Genomic DNA, 23,186 nt, shown 5'->3' with positions numbered 1-23,186 from the left:
TATTTAACTGGAGCTCTTTCTGGAGCTGGAGGCAGAGACATGGCCAGACACTTCCTCCTACTGAGTCATTAGCTAAGGGTAATTTTTTGCTGTTGATAAAAATGGTAACATAAGAGGAACTACACTTCTGCATTTTTGCTGCCTTGGCAGTATTATGAATTTCTTTGTCATTTAAGGATTTCATTCCCCAGTAGACACCCTGTTGGTATGAGATGGAATGACCTGCACCTTTGCACGCGTTCTGTCTGTGGAAAGGGTTGGTAACACTCGTAGGGTTACCATACGTCCTCTTTTTCCCGGACATGTCCGGCTTTTCGGCAGTCAAACCCCCGTCCGGGGGGAATTGCCAAAAAGCCGAACATGTCTGTGAAAATGGCGGCTCTGCTCTTCCCCGACTCTTCGGCTCTGTTTAAGAGCTGGGCTGCCCGAGCGCTACCGGCTTCGGGCAGCCCCCGTGCCTCCGGACCCTGCGCCGCCGGAGCCCGGGAGGGGAAGTGCCCGGCTGGGGGCACAGGGTCCGGAGGCATAGGGGCTGCCCAAAGCCCGAGCGCTACCGGCTTCACGGTTTGCCGGGCAACCTCCAGACCCTGCGCCCCCAGCTGGGCGCTTCCCCTCCCGGGCGCTTCCCCTCCCGGGCTCCAGCTGCGCCGGGGAAGCGCCGGCTGGGGGCTGCCTGGCAAACCCTGAAGCCGGTAGCGCTGGGGCAGCCCTTTCCCCCTGGCTGGGAGTGGGAGGGAGGAGGTGGCGGAGTTAGGGCGGAGTTAGGGCAGGGAAGGGGCGGAGTTGGGGCGGGGCTAGGGGTGGGAAAATGGGGGGGGCCAGGGCCCGTGGAGGGTCCTCTTTTTTTATTTATGAGATATGGTAACCCTAAACACTCGGGAATAATGGACAGGGCAGTTTTACTCCACAAACTACATCCATTTCCCTGAAGAACATACCAAAATCCCCAGGTGGGGGCGCTGAACTCTGCACAGCCGCGCCTAAGACCTGCAACTGCCAATGACTCCAGTGTCATCTCAGGGTCAGGCCCCTAGGGCCTCATGTACAACTAGTATCAGAGGGGTAGCCGTGTTAGTGTGAATCTGTAAAAAGCAACAGAGAGTCCTGTGGCACCTTTCTGTTAGTCTTAAAGGTGCCACAGGACCCTCTGTTGCTATGTACAACTAGACGACCCCCAACTGCACCCACAGGCTTTGGGTTCGTGCAAATACAGACATGCCTGCACACAGGTTATGCAGTAGATCTGGCACGTGCAAAGCACCTTTTATTCATACAGCTGCGGCATTTCACTGTCACACACAACCCCCTCCAGTGGCCTCTGCCCCACGCTGGGCGGGAGCTCAACCAATCAGAGGCTCTCCTTCATCTTTATGGCTCATACTGGCCCAGCCAGGATCTTTCCCAACCAATGAACGGTCTCCTTTCATCCTTCTCGGCAATATCTGTTTCTCTCCAGTAGGTGGCGCACTGCTCGCTGCTGCCACACTCCATGGTCGCCAACCGGCGCTCTGGTTCGCCCTTTTCACTCTATTGTTCCGCCCTATTGTTTATTCCCTTCCGCTTCCGGGGCAGGTTCCTTCTTTCCGTGCTGTCGCTGCTGCTGCTGGCAGGATGGTGAGAGGGGGCAGCCCTGGGTGTATCCGCCGCCATCCGCCTCGGGGACCGCTCGCCTGAGCCCGGGGCCGGGCCACATGCTTCGGGGAGCCGCTATGGAGGGACTCGGCCGGGGCCGATCCGGGAGATCCCGCCGTGGCTCGGTCGGGTGGGTTGGGGCCCTGTCCGCTCCTGGGAGCCGGGTGCGAGGAGGGGCAGGAAGGGGCCTGTCTCCCCTCTATTAGCCGAGCCCGTGGTGGGCGGGCATGGGCTGGGGGCGCTCACCCGGCACTGCTGCTGCACTGCTCGGAGCTGGGCGGCATCTCCCACGTCCCCTCGCTTTACCTGCTGTGTCGAGGCAGTGGGATTAGTGGGCACCGCCCGCCTGTGCCGGGAGAGAGAGGCACTCGTGTACTGGCTGTAATCCCAGTTGCTGGGGGGAAAGGGGGCAGGGTGACATTGCTCATGCTTAGCCCTGCTTTAGCTGCAATGCTCGAACGCCCCAGGCAGATTACATGGCAATTACTCTAACATGCTACATTGTTCTCTGCTAGGTGAACGTCCCCAAAACCCGCAGGACTTACTGCAAGAAATGTGGCAAGCACCAGCCCCACAAAGTGACCCAGTACAAGAAGGGCAAGGACTCTCTCTATGCTCAGGGTAAGGGGCATTTCTAGACTAATTTTCCATTGGGAGGCAGGAATTTATTACTCTGTGAGATATACCACCAGTGTGGACAATAATGGGGTTATGATTACTACTGGTAGTGGGAGCCCAAGGGGGTTTGAATCCTAGCAGTGGGTAATGTATTGCTCTTGAGGTAATAAGCACAAGGGATAATGGAGCGGATATGTGTGGAGAATTTGTTAGGTTTCATAACTGTTTAACAATCTATAGTGATTATGGGGTGGAAGCTCTCAGGATCCTTGGACATTCATGTATCAGGGGGTAGCCGTGTTAGTCTGTATCTACAAAAACAAGGAATCTGGTGGCACCTTAAAGACTAACAGATTTATTTGGGCATAAGCTTTCGTGAGTAAAAACCTCACTTCTTCGGATGCATAGAGTGAAAGTTACAGATGCAGGCATTATATACTGACATATGGAGAGCAGGGAGTTACTTCGCAAGTGGAGAACCAGTGTTGACAGGGCCAATTCAATCAGGGTGGATGTAGTCCACTCCCAATAATAGATGAGCGAGGTGTCAATTCCAGGAGAGGAAAAGCTGCTTCTGTAATGAGCCAGCCAGTCCCAGTCCCTATTCAAGCCCAGATTAATGGTGTTGCATTTGCAAATGAATTTTAGTTCTGCTGTTTCTCTTTGAAGTCTGTTTCTGAAGTTTTTTTGTTCAATGATAGTGACTTTTAAATCTGTAATAGAATGACCAGGGAGATTGAAGTGTTCACTTACTGTCCGATTTGTGTCCATTTATTCTTTTGCGGAGGGACTGTCCGGTTTGGCCAATGTACATGGCAGAGGGGCATTGCTGGCACATGATGGCAGACAGTCCCTCCGCAAAAGAATAAATGGACACAAATCGGACAGTAAGTGAACACTTCAATCTCCCTGGTCATTCTATTACAGATTTAAAAGTCACTATCATTGAACAAAAAAACTTCAGAAACAGACTTCAAAGAGAAACAGCAGAACTAAAATTCATTTGCAAATGCAACACCATTAATCTGGGCTTGAATAGGGACTGGGACTGGCTGGCTCATTACAGAAGCAGCTTTTCCTCTCCTGGAATTGACACCTCGCTCATCTATTATTGGGAGTGGACTACATCCACCCTGATTGAATTGGCCCTGTCAACACTGGTTCTCCACTTGCGAAGTAACTCCCTGCTCTCCATATGTCAGTATATAATGCCTGCATCTGTAACTTTCACTCTATGCATCCGAAGAAGTGATGTTTTTACTCACGAAAGCTTATGCCCAAATAAATCTGTTAGTCTTTAAGGTGCCACCAGACTCCTTGTTGTTTTTGGACATTCATGAGTTTCAACTGTTGGCCTGAATAGTTTTGTTTCTTCCCTGTAGGAAAAAGGAGATATGATCGGAAGCAGAGTGGTTATGGTGGTCAGCCAAAGCCTATCTTCCGTAAGAAGGTGAGCATGCTAAAGGAAAGAGGGTGTTGAAACCTTCTGGTCAATTTCATGTGTTCTGGTGAACAGAGGTAATTCAGAGACTCCTATAGCCTGGCATGGTTTGTTGAGTAGAGACTCATAGCATGTGTAGGTAGCCTTGGGTAGGGATGTCAGTGCATGTTGGCATGGGTCTAGACTGGGTGCAGTGAGTGTAATCTTGCTGTTCTTGATGCTCAGCAACTTGTATTGATGACAGGTTTTGCCCTTTTGTGCCTGAATTCATTTCTTTCCTCTGCTGCTCCTTGGCCAAATGGGAAATTTTTCCTCATGATAGATTGAAGTAGCATGCCTTTGTCTAGTGCAGGGGTTGGCAACCTGTGGCATGCATGCCAAAGGCGGTACGCGAGCCAATTTTTTTTTTTTTTTTTTTTTTTTTACTGGCACGCTGCTGCCAGCCAAGGTTCTGGCTGCCAGCCCCACTCCGTCCGCTGCCTGCCTGGGTGAATGGAACCCTAGGCTGGCAGTGGGGACCCCGGCTGGCAACGGAACCCCAGACCGGCAGCGGTTCACCCGCTGCCAGCCGGGGGGGGGCGTGGCGGATGGAACCCCAGCCCGGCGGCAGGCTGAACCGCTCAGCCCGCCGCAGGTCTGGGGCTCTGTCTGCCGACCCGCTCAGCCAGCTGAGGGTCTGGAGTTCCGGCCACCGGCCCCTTGCCAGCTGGGGTCCCAGCCACCGGCCTCGCTCAGCCCGCTGCTGGCCTGGATGAACAGAACCCATGGTTGGCAGCAGGCTGAGCGGGGCCAATGACCGGGACTCCAGCTAGGAGGAGCCAGCAGAACCCCAGACCGGCAGCTGCCAGTCTGGGGTTCTGTCTGCCACCCCACTCAGCCTACTGATGGTCTGGGGTTCTGGCCACCGGCCCCTTGCCAGCCAGGGTCCCGGCCATTGGCCCCGCTCAGCCTGCTGCCAGCCTGGGATTCCAGCCGCCCGGCCCCCTGCCAGCTGGGATCCGGGCCTGCTCATCCCGCTGCTGGCCTGGGGTACCAGCAGCCAGCCCAGGGCTCTGCTCCTGGCCGGGGCCCAGTGCTCTGCAGCCGCCCTTGGGTACCGGCAGCCAGCCCAGGGCTCTGCTCCTGGCCGGGGCTGGCCAATGTCCCTTGAATGACAGAAGGGAATGGCTGTCCCACTGACTTTTTTAAAGGGACATAATGGGGATAGAAATGAAATTACCCCTTTCACTTGCTCATATTGCTGATACCTTAAATCGTTACGACTGGAAGAATTTTAAAAATCCAATGTCTATAAACAGTGTCAACGCTAAGAGATTTACTATTATAACTGTTTTGGTTAGGAAGATGATTTTTGCTTTTAAAAAAAAATAGTTATACAGTGCAACAACTGTGTAGCCCAGGCCTAAGACACTACATTAAAGGTGATCTGAGGGGGAAAATGGGTTTGTACCCACTTTCACTGCTTCATAAGTATAAAGGATGCCTGGAGAACTGCCCTTCTTTAAAAAATGCGTGGGGAGATTTACTTTTATTTTAACCATAGAAATATCTGGAGTGTCATGTCTGGTTTTCTGTTTTTGCTGGAAGATTCATTAGATGTCTCTGATAATGGGGACTAGTGAACTCAGCATATTATCTTAGTTTTCTGGTTCTCTCTTGGCTTCCAGGAAAAAGATTGGCATTTCTAATGTAATTTTAAAAAAAGCAGAATTAGCCCCGTAACCTTTTTTCCAGGTCCTTATAACGAACACAGGCACAACTCAGACTTTTTCATTTGCAGGTCATCTTTTAAGACTGGTGGCTTTTCAGTGTTGCTTGGGTCTATTAGGAGCATAGGGAGAGACATTGCAAAGTAGCTTTAGCATGCTGGCTGTGTGGCACAGTTGGTGACTGCCGTCCTTGGGTAACAAGCAGAAGGATGGGTGTGTTCAGTGTAGTTTCATGTCTGTCAGAACCATAATATAATCTGGTTTGCTTGGTAGTATTGGAAACTATTTGAGTAGCCAGTGGTAAAAGGAGTGCTGCTGGTTAGGATTACCATTAATCTCTAGGACCCAGACTAGAACTTGTGGATGGACAGAATATTGCAGGCCAGGACTGAAATGTGGTAACAGATCTGTGCTGGGAAACTGGCCCCATGGTTTTGTCAGCTCTGTGCTCTTCATTCCGAATAGGAAGTTGAGTTTGTTCCCAGATTTCTTGTCTCCAAACTCCCAAGGCTGCTGGGTTTTTGTTCCCGCAAGGCCTTGGAGCGCCTACCCTGCAGTGTACGTCAGGACGAGCTGTTCCTCTCTAGGGCTAAATGATGGCTGGCTTTGCCTGATACTGGGAATATTCTGTTCACTGACTTTTTCTCTCTCCAGGCCAAAACCACGAAGAAGATTGTGCTGAGGCTTGAGTGTGTGGAGCCCAACTGCAGGTCCAAGAGAATGCTGGCCATTAAGAGGTGCAAGCACTTTGAGCTGGGAGGAGATAAGAAAAGAAAGGTATGTGCTGAGAGGGATTGTGGGTGAAAGTTAAACTGTGGACTGTGGCCACTTCAGTGCTGAGCATGGTGTGAAAACTACACTTCCAGAGCTGGCCAGCAGATCTTAGCCACCTCTATATTAATGTAAAGATCCTGCTGCTCGTTGGCTGTAACTAGTTAATGGAGAAACTAATGAGGTTGCAGAGTTGGCTTTTGGCCAACTCTGGAGAGTAATGTTAGTCACTGGATTTTCAGAATGGCTGTGAGAGGGTGCTGTTTGAATAATGCTCCATAGGGGTCCCTGAGGCGAGTTGAAATGTTTGTGGTAGGGTTCTGTATTGCATACACTCAATCAGTCTTTTCTCTCTTACAGGGCCAGGTGATCCAGTTCTAAACTCCATCTTGTTCATTGTTATGGAATCCATTAAAATATGTGGAAAGAATCTGCTGCTCTTGTATATTTCCTTATTGCTAGGGAGGGACTTCTGGGTATATCAAACCCAAATGGGAGCTACCACTGTGAATAAAGCTCTCTGGGACTGGGAAATCTCACCAGTGGTTGAACATTGCTTTTGTATGGGCTGATGCTGCCTAAAAAGAGGTTTTAGAATAAATTCTGTCTGCAGCGAGAGAAACTTTTTTTTAATCCAGACTCAAAGGTGTCAGCTCCTGGGAGGTTGCTCAGGGCCTACTAGTCTGATGTATCAATGTGGTGTGGAAGCCACATGTTGCTACTGTCCCAAGTCCCTTACTTCCACAAAAGGGAGTAGAAGGTAGGGCTGTGTCTATGTATAGGACTCCATGGGACTGTCTAAACAGAAGTTGCACTGGTTATCCTTAATTGATTTAGTTAAATTAGTGCAAACTCTGGTATGTGACCACTTACCTGTTATAAACCTGCTTCAGTAGTGCTGCTTGTTTCTGAAAATATATGGCCACAAGCTAAACCACTTTAAGACAGAGTTAAATTGATGTCTGTATACAAAGCTGCAGCAGTTTAACTAAATTGTATAAAATTCCATCTTTATTGTAGTGATATAGTTTGCATGGACCAGCCCTTAGCCTTACCCACCCCTCCCTTTTCTCTAAAAGCACTTAATACAGTGTAAGATCAGCTTACCCCTAAGTGATGGTCCTAATGCATGGGGGAGGGCTGGCTTGGTTTTGCTGATCCTGCTGAATAGCAGTTGGCCTCATTCCTTATACTAGATATATAGAGCTGGCCTCAGTTTAGATCCCTCTTCTCTACAAGCACTAGTAGTAAACTGAAAACTATAGGGAGTAAATGTACAAAGGCCCTTGTGGCAGGGTCTAGCTGCCCTAATACAAACTGTAGAGATTTCACTATGACAGATTCACCTCTTTCCAGTACCATTTTTAGGCAGTGATCATTCATTGCTGTTGGTAGATGTGAACGTGCTGCTGTTAGCTCAGACAAGCAGAGTTGTGTGGGCTAAGCTTCATGTATTTAGCCTGTGGTCTGCTTCACCCTCCATGTTGGAAAGGGAATGTCTCATTAGCCTATTCAGCTAGAAGCAAGTGTTTAGCCTTATCCCATCCTTAGGCATAGGCTTTAGAGAAACCTGGCTAGCTTTCTGTTTCACACCAGCACTTAACACCAACCCAAGATTCCTTACCTTAATAAAGCACAAAATCCATGTGTGAAGGTTACAGACTAGACTACCAGCTAGCACTAAAAAAGGTCAATGAGATCCATCAGAATATGAATTGCAGGTGCTGTTCTTAGACACTGACCTCTACTTCTGTCAAGGGTTCCTTCCCCACTCTGAACTTTAGGGTATAGATGTGGGGACCTGCATGAAAAGCTCTAAGCTTAACTACCAGCTTAGATCTGGTTTTGCTGCCACCACTCCCGAGTGCTAACTCCCTTCCCTGGGTAGCCTTGAGAGACTCATCCACCAGTTGCCTGGTGAACACCGATCCAAACCCTTGGATCTTTAAAACAAGGAGAAATTAACCATTCCCCTTTCTTTCCCCCCACCAATCCTGGTGAGTCCAGATCCAATCCCCTTGGATCTTAAAACAAGGAAAAATCAGTCAGGTTCTTAAAAAGAAGGCTTTTAATTAAAGAAAGGTAAAAATCATCTCTGTAAAATCAGGATGGAAAATACAGGGTAATCGGATTCAAAGAGCCCAGAGGAACCCCCTCTAGCCTTAAGTTCAAAGTTACAGCAAACAGAGACAAACACTCTAGCAAAAGGTACATTTACAAGTTGAGAAAAGAAAGATAAACCTAACATGCCTTGCCTGGCTGTTACTTACAAGTTTGAAATATGAGAGACTTGTTCAGAAGTTTTGGAGAGCATGGATTGATGTCTGGTCCCTCTTACTCCCAAGAGTGAACAACCCTCAAAACAAAGAGCACAAACAAAAGCCTTCTCCCACCAAGATTTGAAAGCATCTTGTCCCCTTATTGGTCCTTTGGGTCAGGTGTCAGCCAGGTTACCTGAGCTTCTTAACCCTTTACAGGTAAAAGGATTTTGGAACCTCTGGCCAGGAGGGATTTTATAGTATTGAAGACAGGAGGGCTGTTGCCCTTCCCTTTATAGTTATGACAACTTCAAAGGAGAGGAGCCCTCTAGGTTTCTTAAATCTAAGCTGTATAGAGGATGCCAAGGAGCATCTAGCAGCATCTCTGTAAAATTCCACTTGATATGAAGACTAAACTTTGGCAGAAAAAAAAACGTATCTCTACCCACACACAACTGAGATTCTTCATATGCAGCAACAGGAAGGTAGCTCTATTAAGTTTTAGTGTATATGCCTCTTCTAGCATAACTTTTACAGCATTAGCAGGAGGGGAAACTCCTTCCATGTTTTGTAACAGAATAGTGTCTCTCAGCTATCAACTAGTGGGATGATTTTTTGACTGGAATTCAAAAGTACAGCTTTTATAGCTAAGCTGTTCTTTGCAGTGGAGGTTTAGAGTGGCATCTTAAGCAAGTCTTTGATAGGATACAGGTTCCTGTAGCAATTCTGCATGCAAATTTAGCACCTTTTAGGCCTGTTAAAATAATTGGTAGTATGTAATGCTAGATGAGAAGACAGCCTTTAATGGTGTATCTAAGAGAAGGCAGAAGTCATCAGCACCATCTGTTGAAGTGCTTTACTACAATTATCAAAGATGTTTAGGAATAGGTAAACTTTAATTTTTTTAGCAAGACTTGTGTACAATGTTCTTTATGTACAAGTGTCTTGGTATGTGTGGATGTGATTAGTTTCAAACTAGAACTAGAAAACCTGCCGCAATAGAAATCTCAGATCAGACTCCAGCTGAATGTAGGCTCAGTTCCACACACCACTACAAAAAGCCTCAACCCCCTCATGTTTATTAAGGTAGATTATACCGAAGGAAGGAGATAGTGAGGGAAAGGACACAGCAAGCCCAAATCTGCCCTCATCCATTTCCTTTTACTGGCATCAGTCAACATCAGTGGGGAGGGGAGAAACCCCTTTAACACACCATCCTCGACCTATGGATAGTTAATGATTAATCCCTGTGGACTAAAGAAATACAGTTTTTGGTGCAAAGTCCAGAGCCAGCAGTGGAACATACAGCTGCTGGCACCAGGACAATCAGTAAGATGGGTGACTGCCCTCCCTTGAAGAAACATGGATTTTAAAAAAGAACTAAGTGAAAACCACAGGAGTGGGAGACATGACTACATGGATGTAGTGTCCTTTACTCATATTAAAGGGAGACAGCCAGCAACAGCAAGAAAGTGATAGCCTAAAAAGTACTAGCTTAAGATACAGAGTCATCACAGCAAGGTGAGAGCAACCTTGGGCAAAAGGGTAGGGGGTGACCATATGACTTCAGGTGGGGGTTTGAGGGTGGAGTGTGTGTTTTCTTGCAGCTGGTGTACATCAGTCACACTGGCCTGAGAGGAAGCTGTTAAGGCAGGAGGGGAGCACTCTTCCCCTGAGTCCTGGCATCACCAAACAACCTCACTAACATGGTACGTGCTTTGCATTTTCTCACCTGTTACCAAGGCCATTAGGTCTTTACAGAAGGCTGATCCAGTCTAATTGACCAACTCAATCCTTTAGCCCCCAGAGAAAGGAAGGTTAGGTTACATGCTACATTGAGCAGGACTTCGATAGATCTAGCAGGGATAAGTAAAGGCACCCTCTCCCCCGTAATTGCAACACAAGGATGGAGAGAGATTACAGTACTTCTTGCTGGATTAGGGTTGATTTGGTAAAGTTCACCCATCGCTGATGGGATCTTCAGCACTTATTGCCCACAGATGTGGAGGGGCAGGATTGGAGCAAAGGAGCTCTGGTGCCTGGGGAATTGGGTCACCATTACATTATAAGATATCTGGAGATGGTTTTTTGTTAATGTTCATGACAGGCTTCTCATCTGGGAACTCCCCGATCACCACCACCTTCAGCAGCACAGTACCCGTTGGGTTCACCTCAACGTTCAAGAGCGAGACCCAGTTGTGTAGTCCCCAGTCCTCGCTGGTGGGGAGGATCTGCTGGATGAAGCATGCAGGGTTGCAGGCCAGGCCGTTGCCAAGGAAAGAGGTAGAGAAGCTGAAGATCTGGGGTCCTCCAATCTCCTGTCGATTCAGCACGGCCACAGCATAGGCACCCCCTGACAGAGGCCGCTCCCAGAGCTCAAAGTTGTTATCCTGCCAAAAATGGAAACCAAACAAACGTTTGAGGGGTGGGACTAACTCTACAGGTCCTAGTCATCTTCTTAAGCAGGCAGCAGGAAGGAATGTGAGACTCAGTTCTCTGTGGGTGGATGTTTCAAAACTCTACTCTCCCGAGTCTACTCTGAGGAAGGCAAGGGAGGTACACCACCCCCAGCAACCTAGTTTCACCTACATCTCACACCCCCGGGAGGAGAGGAAATCTCTTCCCTGTTTCAGTCGCTTCAGCCACTAGCATACCTTGCTGATACGGTATCCTTGCTTGCCCAGCGGGTCCTGGTTGATGGCAATCACATCTTTGTTCTGAAGCAGCCACTTGGCCTGGGGGCTGATATGACGTAGGTCATTGGACATGAGCAGTGGAGCTGCCATGATAGCCCATAGCGCCATCTGAGTCAGCTGCTGGTCCCAGCTCAATCCAAAGTTGCCGATCACCAGCTGTGACAAGTGTAGAATGAGAATGGTAATACATGTGGTGCTAACATTTTCATCCTAGTTAGACACCCAGAGCCTGTCATCATGAGCTGGTAGGAGGAAGTGGGGCAAATGTCAAGGTCATGCAGCTATTTGGAGGTCAGGAGCTGGAGGAGTTAAGCAAAAAGTTATGGTGGGTGTAGAGGAAGAAGGTTGTGACTGACCGGAAGACAGCACTCAGAGCACAAGGCTTAGTCTGAGGTCAAATACTCCTCAAGGAGTGGCTGCTAACTGGGTGCCCACCTTGGGCCTGTTTTCACCTCTAGAGAGGTCTAAGTGATTGGCATTCTGAGAATTGGGCCCAGTGGGCCTCAGGCTGGGCAACCAGAGCTAGTGCCCACTTCTGAAAGCCTTGGGCTTACTTTTCAGAGTAGAACTGCTCTTAAACAAAGGCTCCCTGCTGAGCCTGAGCAATGCATGCAGGTTACATTCCTCATCACTGTGGATATCCTACCCCATCATCGCACAGCCACCAGGCTGCCTGTTTTCCTGAGACATGGGTCCCCTTTGATGAACCTGTTGGGCTAGGACCACACAGAGGGTCCTCTGCCCCCAACATATTTCCCCAGTCAGTTCCTTACAAAATTTCCTCCTGATTCCTTTTGCTCTCGGGAATGGACTCCCCTTCCACAATCTTGCATTGGTGCTGCTCCCCACCCCTTATTCTTTAGGCAAGTAGAGGCCTCCTCATGGTGGTTGCAGTGTAACAAGAGCTCGGGCGTTCTCACCATGTCAGGGTCATTCCAGCCCCCTGGCCCAGCAACATCCACAATGCTGTCTTGGTGTAAAGCTGTCCACTCCAGGGTATTCTTAACACTGTTCCAGGCATCATAGATGTCAGCAAAGTTCCTCCAGTGATTGCAGTAGTGTTTGATTTCTGTGTAATTGGGCTGCCGGAGGACAAAGAGCAAGAGGGTGCTCATAGGAGATAGCTTGAGCATTTAGGATAAGGAGGCTTAAAAGGATGGATGCACTGGGGAGAATCATAGATAGAAAAGACCCATAAGGTTATTCAGTCCATGTGCTGGGGCCAGTGCAGGATTGTTCCCTATGGTACATTCTCTGATACTTGCCCCACTCTAGGGTGATGGCATTTCAACCACTTCCCCTGGGAGAACATTCCATGGTCTCCTAAGTCTTCCTGATTTTATTCAGCCTAATGTCACATCATCAAACCTACTCATAACTGGTACCACCCTAAGTAATTACCCCTGGTTCTTGGGGTTTACAGCCTACAACTTCCAGTGGATTTAGTCCCCTCTTTACACAGAAGAGGGTTGCTACATTCTGCCATGTCACAGCATGAAGGAGCCACCTACGGGTGAAGTCTCGCACTCTAGTCCCTTTACGGATTAGGATTTTGCTCACAGATTTCTCCCACCCTACTAGTGGAAAAATCCCTGATAGCTCAGTACTCCAAAATCCCCATTGGTGCAGGGGATTACTCTACTGGCAGATAGGCCTAAGGGGGGGATTCTGTAATCCTCTGGGGAGCCCAGAGAAGAAGAACATCATAGCACCAGTTCTGCACAGATCACGCCTATTCAGCGAGGACAAATTGCCTCAGGGTTCCTCCTGACAGGTAGGACAGAGTAAAAGGATGCCTCTGCCATGAATTCTTAGCTAGCTGAGACCCACCTTAATCCTCTGCTCAGTGCCCCTTCATTCATCAACACTTCTTCCCTTCACCATCTCCCTTCAGCCACTTTGGCTCCTTTGATATTCAGCCAGGATTCATGTAGATGCACTTGAGATGATCTTGCAAGTTAATTTATTTCCTTAGTATTCTGAATCACCAATGTCTTCCCAGCATGCATCACATCTGACTAGGGCCAGTACCTGGGAAAGGGCTCCTTACCTTCTGCATGGGTCTCATGTAGAGAGGCCATTCACAAGAGTACACAATGCTTCTACCAGTCTTATTCAGGGCCAGAGACATGTTCCTGTAACCTGAAGGAAGAGAACAGTAGCCTGGTTATATCACCTACTGAGGCAGAGGGAAACAGGAGGGTAACAGAACTCAGCACCATTGGGTCTAATGTCAGATCAAGACTCTAGTAAAACTGGGAGTGGGTTGTGTGATGACATTTCCCATGGTATTGACTGAAAGTCAGAATCCCAGCTAGAAAGGAGTGGATTGTCATAGTCCAGCCAGACATCTGCAGTCCAGTTGCCTGCCTTTCAGGAAGTTGGAGCAGGTAGGAAGAAGGAAGTAATGTGGTTTAGAGACAGAAAACTCAACAGCCTCAGGGGAGCTGGGTTCTATTCCTGGCTCTGTCAGTGCCTCCGTTTCCCCTTCTGTAAAACAGGGGTGATACTTCATCTCCCTTTGTGAAAAGCTTTAAGACCTACTGATGACAAGTGCTATATAAGAGCTAGGTGTTATGAGAAGGTGTTGTCTATTGCTTAGAGCAGAGGAATGGGCCTCAAGTCAGATACTGGTTTCAGCCGTATGACCTAGGTTAAGGCAGCCATTACACTGCTCTAAGATTCAATGTACTCTTCTGTAAAATGGGTATAATAATTACATACTGCTGTGTAATGGGGCTTCCTCCCACCTCACTGTACAATGGGTTCTAGTCTAGACAATTAGTATTAGGCAAACTCAGTTTTTTTGCTTTTACAGACAACTGCTATTTTAACTTCATGAGCTGTCCTCCATGCTGAGAGCGGTTTGAGTAAAGCCAGTTGTGGCTAACAACTGCACAGCTCAGTAATGTGCGCTCCTTACCCTTATGAATTCCTAAGGCATTTGGATTCAGACGGTAATGTGTAAGCAGTAGGAGACAGCCAATTGGGTGAGATTCCAGTATCACTACTATCTTATCTTTGTACCTAGGAGAGCCCTGTCCTGTTTTGTCCTCTTTAATTTAAAGCATGGGCAGGGAAAGTTCCTTTGCTATTCCACTTAGAACTCTCCTGGAGTCGCACAGAATCTCTGCTAAGAACTTCCAGCTTCACTAACGACTGCCTAAAGGTGCTTTCCAGCTGTGGGCCTGGCACTTGCAGGCACTGAAGTTGTGTGTTAGACTAATCAGCTTGGACAGGACCCCCTGATCAGTTTGCTCTGAGAGAGCGCAGAACCAGCTCCAGCCTGCCTGCTGCCAACCGCCACTCTGATAAAGACTGAGTCAAGGAGGAGTCCTCTTCTGAGCTGCCCTCTTCCCTTTTATGGGAGTCTACGATTTGTTAGACAGCACGTGTGCCTGGGGTTGGTTGCCTATGTGTGGTGACGGTCCATGACTGACTCCCCAGCATAGACCAACACTGTAAACTGACAATTTAGTAGTTTTCTATGCTAACCTGCCTGTTGAGTTCTGAAGTTGTATGTGCAGACACAGGGTTCCCTAGTTGGTTTTTCCCCAGAGGTCTCTCGAGTCCCTTTGCTGCTAAGACCCACAGGAATTGCACTTTTGTGAGGTACAAACTGATTAGGGGTTCAATGCCTGAAGTGCTTTGAGTCCCTCGGATGAAAGGGTCTATTGAAGGGCTGTTAGCAGATGACAGAGCAAACTGTGGAGAGGCCCCCAGAGTGTGTCTGATCACACCTCTTGGAGAGCCTCTCTCCCTAAATGATGCAGGCTCTGGGTCTGAGAAGGCTGCTCCTTCAAGCCATGCCTGCAGGTTTCAAGCTATGAAAGAGCCCAGGGCACCAAGCCATGGCAGGAGGCACTAGATGCAGTGGAGGCTCATTGTGTGCACAAAGGGTGGCTGATGAATGGATAAAGTGAAGTCAGAGTGACCCACTCCGGAATCCCCAAGATGAAGATGACCTGCAGCATGTATGACTGGCCTGTCAGAGAAGCTTCCTTTTGGTTCCCCTAGGTTCTCAGATGGCACCCTCCCCTTTGCGAACAGGGGCTGCTAACAGGGAGTTTCGCAAGGGAGTTCTCCAGGTGAAGGAGGAGCAATACAGCACCCTTTTGGGGTAAGTGACTGTCTGTAGTGTGTGTTTGTTTGTGTTTGAGGGTTACTTGCTGTGTGCTGAGCTTGTGTTTGTCAGTCTGTTTGTTTGTTTTGGTTGTTTGAAGGACCGTGTGCTGTGGCTGGCAGTTGGAAGCTGTGAAAGCTAGAAGCCTCTGCTGACAGGGGGCTGCAGACGGGAGTTTGACAGAGGGAGGCTTACGATGGTTAGGAAGACCCGCAACACCTGTGCCAGCACTGCTACTGTCTCCTCCACCTGTGCCTGTAGCCAGACAGAGCGCCTGAGCATGGATGCCTCTACCCAGATCCTGGTGTGGTTTTGCAAAGACTGTAACTTGCAATTTCCACTTACTGATATCCAGGCTGCGGGGACCATCCAATGTGAGAGGTGCCTGCTGGTGGAATCTCTCAGGCAGCAGGGGGGAGAGCTACAGGAGGAAGTGGCTAGGTTGAGGAGCATCCGAATCCACGAGCAATTCCTCGACAGTGTCCATGTGGAGACAGCTGAGGTAGCTGTCCCAGTACACAGGACTGCTGATACACCACTGGTGGAGGAGGAGATGGCTCAGGGTGGACACTGGCAGCTGGTTACTTCTGGCAGCAGGCAGTGCTCCACCCTTGCTCCGAACCCTCCTGCCGTGGTTATAGGTAACCGTTATGCTCTCCTTGATACAGGAAAGAAGGAATCACTCCCTACAGTAAAGGAGGAGAAGCCTCGTACCCCTAAGGCTGGAAAGTCTGCTGCCACCACTGCGAATAGGAAACATAGGGTAGTGGTGGTCGGAGACTCTCTGCTGAGGGGGACGGAGGCGCCCATCTGTCGCCCTGACATTTCATCTCGGGAGGTATGCTGCCTGCCGGGGGCCCGTATCCGAGACGTTACGGAGGCATTGTCGAGGATTATCCAGCCCTCTGACTACTACCCCATGCTACTCATCCATGTGGGCACAAATGATACTGCGTGGTGTGACACTGAGTGGATCAAGAGTGACTACAGGGCTCTGGGAGTACGGGTGAAGGAGTTTGGAGCGCAGGTGGTATTCTCTTCGATTCTTCCTGTCAAAGGTAGGGGCCCGGGCAGAGACAGATGCATCATGGAGGTGAATGCCTGGCTGCGAAGATGGTGTCGCCAGGAGGGCTTTGGCTTCCTAGACCACGGGATGCTATTCGAGGAAGGACTGCTAGGCAGAGATGGCGTTCACCTTTCGAGGAGAGGAAAGTCCCTATTCGGACACAGACTGGCTAACCTAGTGAGGAGGGCTTTAAACTAGGTTCGACGGGGACAGGTGAGCAAAGCCCACAGGTAAGTGGGGAACATGGAGACCGGGGAGATGGGTCGGAAATGAGAGGGAGTGTGGGCTGTATTGGCAGAGAGAAAGGAGAGTCAGGACAAAACTGGGAGGAAAGATCAAACCAGTATCTTAGATGCCTATATACAAATGCGAGAAGTATGGGGAATAAGCAGGAAGAACTGGAAGTGCTAATAAATAAACACAACTATGACATTGTTGGCATCACTGAAACTTGGTGGGATAATACACATGATTGGAATGTTGGTGTGGATGGGTACAGCTTGCTCAGGAAGGATAGACAGGGGAAAAAGGGAGGAGGTGTTGCCTTATATATTAAAAATGTACACACTTGGACTGAGGTAGAGATGGACATAGGAGACGGAAGTGTTGAGAGTCTCTGGGTTAGGCTTAAAGGGGCAAAAAACAAGGGAGATGTCATGCTAGGAGTCTACTACAGGCCACCTAACCAGGTGGAAGAGGTGGATGAGGCTTTTTTCAAGCAACTAACAAAATCATCCAAAGCCCAAGATTTGGTGGTGATGGGGGACTTCAACTATCCGGATATATGTTGGGAAAATAACACAGCGGGGCACAGACTATCCAACAAATTCTTGGACTGCATTGGAGACAACTTTTTATTTCAGAAGGTTGAAAAAGCTACTAGGGGGGAAGCTGTTCTAGACTTGATTTTAACAAATAGGGAGGAACTCGTTGAGAATGTGAAAGTAGAAGGCAGCCTGGGTGAAAGTGATCATGAAATCATAGAGTTTGCAATTCTAAGGAAGGGTAGAAGGGAGAACAGCAAAATAGAGACAATGGATTTCAGGAAGGCAGATTTTGGGAAGCTCCGAGAGCTGATAGGTAAGGTCCCATGGGAATCAAGACTGAGGGGAAAAACAACTGAGGAGAGTTGGCAGTTTTTCAAAGGGACACTATTAAGGGCCCAAAAGCAAGCTATTCCGCTGGTTAGGAAAGATAGAAAATGTGGCAAAAGACCACCTTGGCTTAACCACGAGATCTTGCACGATCTAAAAAATAAAAAGGAGTCATATAAAAAATGGAAACTAGGACAGATTACAAAGGATGAATATAGGCAAACAACACAGGAATGCAGGGGCAAGATTAGAAAGGCAAAGGCACAAAATGAGCTCAAACTAGCTACGGGAATAAAAGGAAACAAGACTTTTTATCAATACATTAGAAGCAAGAGGAAGACCAAAGACAGGGTAGGCCCACTGCTTAGTGAAGAGGGAGAAACAGTAACAGGAAACTTGGAAATGGCAGAGATGCTTAATGACTTCTTTGTTTCGGTCTTCACCGAGAAGTCTGAAGGAATGCCTAACATAGTGAATGCTAATGGGAAGGGGGTAGGTTTAGCGGATAAAATAAAAAAAGAACAAGTTAAAAATCACTTAGAAAAGTTAGATGCCTGCAAGTCACCCGGGCCTGATGAAATGCATCCTAGAATACTCAAGGAGCTAATAGAGGAGGTATCTGAGCCTCTAGCTATTATCTTTGGAAAGTCATGGGAGACGGGAGAGATTCCAGAAGACTGGAAAAGGGCAAATATAGTGCCCATCTATAAAAAGGGAAATAAAAACAACCCAGGAAACTACAGACCAGTTAGTTTAACTTCTGTGCCAGGGAAGATAATGGAGCAAGTAATTAAGGAAATCATCTGCAAACACTTGAAAGGTGGTAAGGTGATAGGGAACAGCCAGCATGGATTTGTGAAGAACAAATCGTGTCAAACCAATCTGATAGCTTTCTTTGATAGGATAACGAGCCTTGTGGATAAGGGTGAAGCGGTGGATGTGGTATACCTAGACTTTAGTAAGGCATTTGATACGGTCTCGCATGATATTCTTATCGATAAACTAGGCAAATACAATTTAGATGGGGCTACTATAAGGTGGGTGCATAACTGGCTGGATAACCGTACTCAGAGAGTTGTTATTAATGGTTCCCAATCCTGCTGGAAAGGTGTAACGAGTGGGGTACCGCAGGGGTCTGTTTTGGGACCGGCTCTGTTCAATATCTTCATCAACGACTTAGATATTGGCATAGAAAGTACGCTTATTAAGTTTGCGGATGATACCAAACTGGGAGGGATTGCAACTACTTTGGAGGACAGGGTCATAATTCAAAATGATCTGGACAAATTGGAGAAATGGTCTGAGTTAAACAGGATGAAGTTTAACAAAGACAAATGCAAAGTGCTCCACTTAGGAAGGAAAAATCAATTTCACACATACAGAATGGGAAAAGACTGTCTAGGTAGGAGTACGGCAGAAAGGGATCTAGGGGTTATAGTGGACCACAAGCTAAATATGAGTCAACAGTGTGATGCTGTTGCAAAAAAAGCAAACATGATTCTGGGATGTATTAACAGGTGTGTTGTGAGCAAGACACGAGAAGTCATTCTTCCGCTCTACTCTGCTCTGGTTAGGCCTCACCTGGAGTATTGTGTCCAGTTCTGGGCGCCGCATTTTAAAAAAGATGTGGAGAAATTGGAAAGGGTCCAAAGAAGAGCAACAAGAATGATTAAAGGTCTTGAGAACATGACCTATGAAGGAAGGCTGAAAGAATTGGGTTTGTTTAGTTTGGAAAAGAGAAGACTGAGAGGGGACATGATAGCAGTTTACAGGTATCTAAAAGGGTGTCATAAGGAGGAGGGAGAGAACTTGTTCACCTTAGCCTCTAAGGATAGAACCAGAAACAATGGGTTTAAACTGCAGCAAGGGAGGTCTAGGTTGGACATTAGGAAAAAGTTCCTAACTGTCAGGGTGGTTAAACACTGGAACAAATTGCCTAGGGAGGTTGTGGAATCTCCGTCTCTGGAGATATTTAAGAGTAGGTTAGATAAATGTCTATCAGGGATGGTCTAGACAGTATTTGGTCCTGCCATGCGGGCAGGGGACTGGACTCAATGACCTCTCGAGGTCCCTTCCAGTCCTATAATCTATGAATCTATGAATCTCCAACCCTCTCCTCCTCATATCCCCTGTGCCAGTGGATATGTTCAGTGAAGAGCTGCTCTTTTGAACATGTCTCAGCTCTGAGACAGTGCTGATTAGAAAGCATTCCCCCCCACATGGAATGTCTATAGTTGGCACATACCTTCTGCCAGTTGGTCCTGTGTGCCATAGTTACAGCCATCGAACTTCAGCAGATCCACACCCCAATTGGCAAAGGTTTGGGCATCAAGGTCATAGTAGCCATAACTGCCAGGGAAGCCAGCACAGGTTTTGTTTCCAACATCCGCGTAAATCCCCAGCTTCAGCCCTTTGGAATGGACCTGAGGGGAGCAGACAGACATATAATGAGAGCCAACAGCCATGGGGCAGAGAGAAACAGCAGTGCTCAGTAGGAGAACAAGAAAGAAGTGAAATCCCTTTGCACTACCTTAACCACATAGCTGCTGAGTGAATTTCCTGCTCCTCCAAGAACAGGCCCATTCAAGAGAGAATCACTACCCAGAAACCTCTGGGATCCCACTTTCACTGCCAATATAATTCATAGTCCTAGAGGAAAATATGTGAATGAGAACCGAACCTCCCTCCCACCCCAGGGGCTAGGGTCCTCTTAAGGATTAGTTCAGGGGTCCCTAGAGGCCAGGGTTAGAAACCTGTGTATAGAATTTGCTAGGCAGCCAATCTGAAGAAGATCAATCATAAAAAAACTTCCAATATATCAAGCAAAATAGTCAGTTTTTGTAAATCAAGGAAAGTCCCCTGCCACCTCTCTATTTAAGTGAGGCACCCACTATAGCTTTTACTGTATGCATTATTCAAAATGGCCTGAATTAGAGGAAGGATGAAGATCCCATAAATGGAGATTTAGGTACCATCTCTAACTATACACTCACGTAGTCAGCCAGTTTGCGGATCCCACTGGGGAAGCGTTCTGGGTCAGGTTGGAGCCTGTCCTGATCATCTCGGGTCAGAGACATCCAGCAGTCATCAATACAGACATACTCATAGCCTACATCCTTCCAGCCATCTGACACCATCAAGTCAGCCATCTTCATAAACAGCTGCTCACTGAGGGACATAAGAACCAGGAGGTCATAGGGGTCCAAGTACCATGATGGTTAGTCGAAACAGTCTGTTAAGATTGATTATGTTGTGCTAAATCTGATCTTAAAAGCAGACAGGAGATCTTTCAGCCACATGGTTTCTACCTGCATAGCTGCTTCCTAGGAAGGGCACATAGATGCTACAAAAAGAACAGGAGTACTTGTGGCACCTTAGAGACTAACAAATTTATTAGAGCATAAGCTTTCATGGACTTCTTCAGAAGTGGGCTGTAGTCCACGAAAGCTTATGCTCTAATAAATTTGTTAGTCTCTAAGGTGCCACAAGTACTCCTGTTCTTTTTGCGGATACAGACTAACACGGCTGCTACTCTGAACCTGTCATAGATGCTACAGTGTAGTATAAATACATCAGTTGGATTAAAGACAATACTACAAACATCTAATATTTGTAAAGTGTTTTTCATGCAGAGATTTCAAAGCACTTTACATGAATGGGTTAGAGTCCGCTAGTGGGAAATCCACATTCATGTGGTAAATGTTAGCCTGGGAAAAAAACAGCCAAAGGCCCATCTTAAAGATCTGAATGGGACACTGGCCAATCCCAAGCAGAGGGTTTGTCTCCAGCCCTGGAAGAGATCACCCCCTCCCACACACAGACACACACACACACACACACACACTTCCCCATCAAGATTTGCTAAACCTTTTATGGACCAAGGTTCTGGTTGCTGCCTGTACTGCAAAACAACATGGTTATCCCAGATGCGGAGAGAGAAAAAGATCTGTCTCGGAGTGCAAATGAGATTGGACAGGATGTTTTTTAAACCACGTCCCAGAATTATGCTAAAGCCTTGGCCATGGTTGTATTTAGAGACAACTGCATTGTCCCTGGATTCCCTGCCCAGTCCCTTTGCAGTGCAGGTTTAGAGGTGACCCTAATCCTCTGACTGCCAGGAAGGGGAAGACAGGGGTGGATCGCGCCATAATTGCCCTGTTCTGTACATTCCCCCTAAAGCCCTGGTACAGGCCACTGCTGAAGCCAGAATACGAAGCAAGTTAGACCATGGTCTGTCCCACGAGGGCAGCTCTTATGTTCGGACGGGCGCTTAGGGAGAAGCGAAGCCTCATCAGTTCCCTGTGCTCTGCCGGCACAAGTAGAGCGGCTCTTTGTTCCTTGTAATTAAGTCCGCGGAAAAGGGAACTAGAAGATGAGCAAGTCACGCTCTCCCCATTTGCATCGGAGCCGCAAGGTTCAGTTTCCAGGACCGCTCTCCTCCCACCGCTGCAGCGGCCCGCGGCTCCGAACCCAACCCCAGTAGCGTTCACACGGGGCTGTGGCTCCCACTCCTCGTCTCGCCCCCTGCTTCCACCCCAAAGGCGGCCGCCTGCGGAGCGCAGCTGACTGCAGGGCCACAGAGGCGGCCCCGGCGCCCCCCGCCCGGTACCTGATACAGGAGAGCGGCTCCCGGGCGCAGTCGGTGCTGCACAGGAAACGCTCCCAGTGCAGCCAGCCCATGGTGGGGGTCCGGGCCAGCCCATTCTCCAGCGCCTCGGCCCCGGCCAGCAGGACTAGGACCCAGGCCAGCGTAGCCCCCCGCCAGCTTCCTACAGCCGTGCCCATCAGCAGCGGGGACAGTCACCGATGTCAACGCGCGCAAGCCTGCCAACCTTACCCCGGACGGGCACTCCGGCTGGCCAATCCCGACCTGCCGCCCTCACAGCTCAGCCAATCAGAGCACGTAAATCTACAGGGTGCCGCCACATCCAGCAGGGTAGGTGCGGTCCCAATCCGGAAGCGGCGCAGGAAAGAGAGGGAGTCATGTGGTTGAAGTGAAGGGGGGGGCTGTCATATGACATGGGTGCAGGGTGTCAGGCGATGGCCTCTCATATTTGCCAGTGTCTCTCAGAGGGAATGAGGTGACCCTTCCCCTCCCCATGGAGTGGCAGTGGTGGGAGGTGTCTCCCTTTCCATGACCCAAGCTGGGTGCTGCTGAACTCTAGAGCCCTTTGCTACAACATGGCCATGGGTGGAGCGAGGTCCCCCACACTGCTAGCTCCTGCCCTGGCCTGGCAAGAGTAGGGTTACCATATTTCAGCAAGCAAAAAAGAGGACGGGAGGAGCCCCGCCCCCGTACTGCCCTAGCCCCGCCCCTGCCCCTCCCACTTCCCGCCCCCCTCAGAACCCCCAACCCTCCCCCGTTCCTTGTCCCCTGACTGCCCCCTCCTGGGACCCCTGCCCCTAACTGCCTCCCAGGACTCCACCCCCTACCTAAGCCTCCCTGCCTCTTGTCCCCTGACTGCCCCCTCCTGAGACCCTCCCCACATCCTAACTGGCCCCCTAGGAGCCTACTCCTACCTGTACCCTGATTGCCCCAACCCTTATCCACACCCCCACCCCCAGACAGACCCCTGGGACTCCCACGCCCCATCCAACCACTCCCCACCCCCTGACAGCCCCCCCAGAACTCCCAACCCTCTCCCCGGCTCCTTGTCCCCCGACAGCCCCCCCCCCCGAACTACCGACCCATCTAAACCCCTCTGCTCCCTGTCCCCTGACTGCTCCGATCCCTCTCCCCACCCCTGCCCCCTGACAGCCCCCCCCAGAACTCCCAAC

The 23,186-nt window shown here is 49.0% G+C and overlaps 2 protein-coding genes across 2 annotated transcripts; one reads left to right on the top strand and one right to left on the bottom strand.

The window, feature by feature from the left end:
- Positions 1-1,461: 1,461 nt before the first annotated feature.
- On the top strand, positions 1,462-6,601 carry RPL36A (ribosomal protein L36a). Its single transcript, XM_005285662.4, has 5 exons — positions 1,462-1,614; positions 2,148-2,253; positions 3,633-3,700; positions 6,055-6,177; positions 6,532-6,601. The coding sequence occupies exons 1-5, from the start codon at positions 1,612-1,614 to the stop codon at positions 6,550-6,552; spliced, it is 321 nt and encodes a 106-aa protein (XP_005285719.1). The 5' UTR covers positions 1,462-1,611; the 3' UTR covers positions 6,553-6,601.
- A 1,636-nt stretch (positions 6,602-8,237) lies between these two features.
- GLA (galactosidase alpha) lies at positions 8,238-22,275 on the bottom strand. Its single transcript, XM_005285663.5, has 7 exons — positions 22,018-22,275; positions 20,402-20,576; positions 19,654-19,831; positions 13,176-13,267; positions 12,046-12,207; positions 11,084-11,281; positions 8,238-10,819 (listed from the first exon to the last, which is right to left on the bottom strand). The coding sequence occupies exons 1-7, from the start codon at positions 22,191-22,193 to the stop codon at positions 10,493-10,495; spliced, it is 1,308 nt and encodes a 435-aa protein (XP_005285720.2). The 5' UTR covers positions 22,194-22,275; the 3' UTR covers positions 8,238-10,492.
- Between the last annotated feature and the right edge of the window lie 911 nt (positions 22,276-23,186).

The sequence above is a fragment of the Chrysemys picta genome, chromosome 9 (assembly GCF_011386835.1).
Source record: "Chrysemys picta bellii isolate R12L10 chromosome 9, ASM1138683v2, whole genome shotgun sequence".
NCBI classification, from domain to species: domain Eukaryota; kingdom Metazoa; phylum Chordata; order Testudines; family Emydidae; genus Chrysemys; species Chrysemys picta.
The sequence above is the reverse complement of the archived record's forward strand: the minus strand, read 5'-3'. Positions and strand labels throughout refer to the sequence as shown.

Excerpts from the sequence above, each read along its gene's own strand:
- RPL36A (XM_005285662.4), top strand. Across the intron at positions 3,701-6,054 it reads AGCCTATCTTCCGTAAGAAG|GCCAAAACCACGAAGAAGAT; the intron begins GTGAGCATGCTA and ends TTCTCTCTCCAG. Across the intron at positions 6,178-6,531 it reads GAGGAGATAAGAAAAGAAAG|GGCCAGGTGATCCAGTTCTA; the intron begins GTATGTGCTGAG and ends TCTCTCTTACAG.
- GLA (XM_005285663.5), bottom strand. The coding sequence starts at position 22,193 with ATGGGCACGGCTGTAGGAAGCTGGCGGGGGGCTACGCTGGCCTGGGTC. Across the intron at positions 20,577-22,017 it reads GAGCCGCTCTCCTGTATCAG|TGAGCAGCTGTTTATGAAGA; the intron begins GTACCGGGCGGG and ends TATGTCCCTCAG. Across the intron at positions 19,832-20,401 it reads TCCGCAAACTGGCTGACTAC|GTCCATTCCAAAGGGCTGAA; the intron begins GTGAGTGTATAG and ends TGCTCCCCTCAG.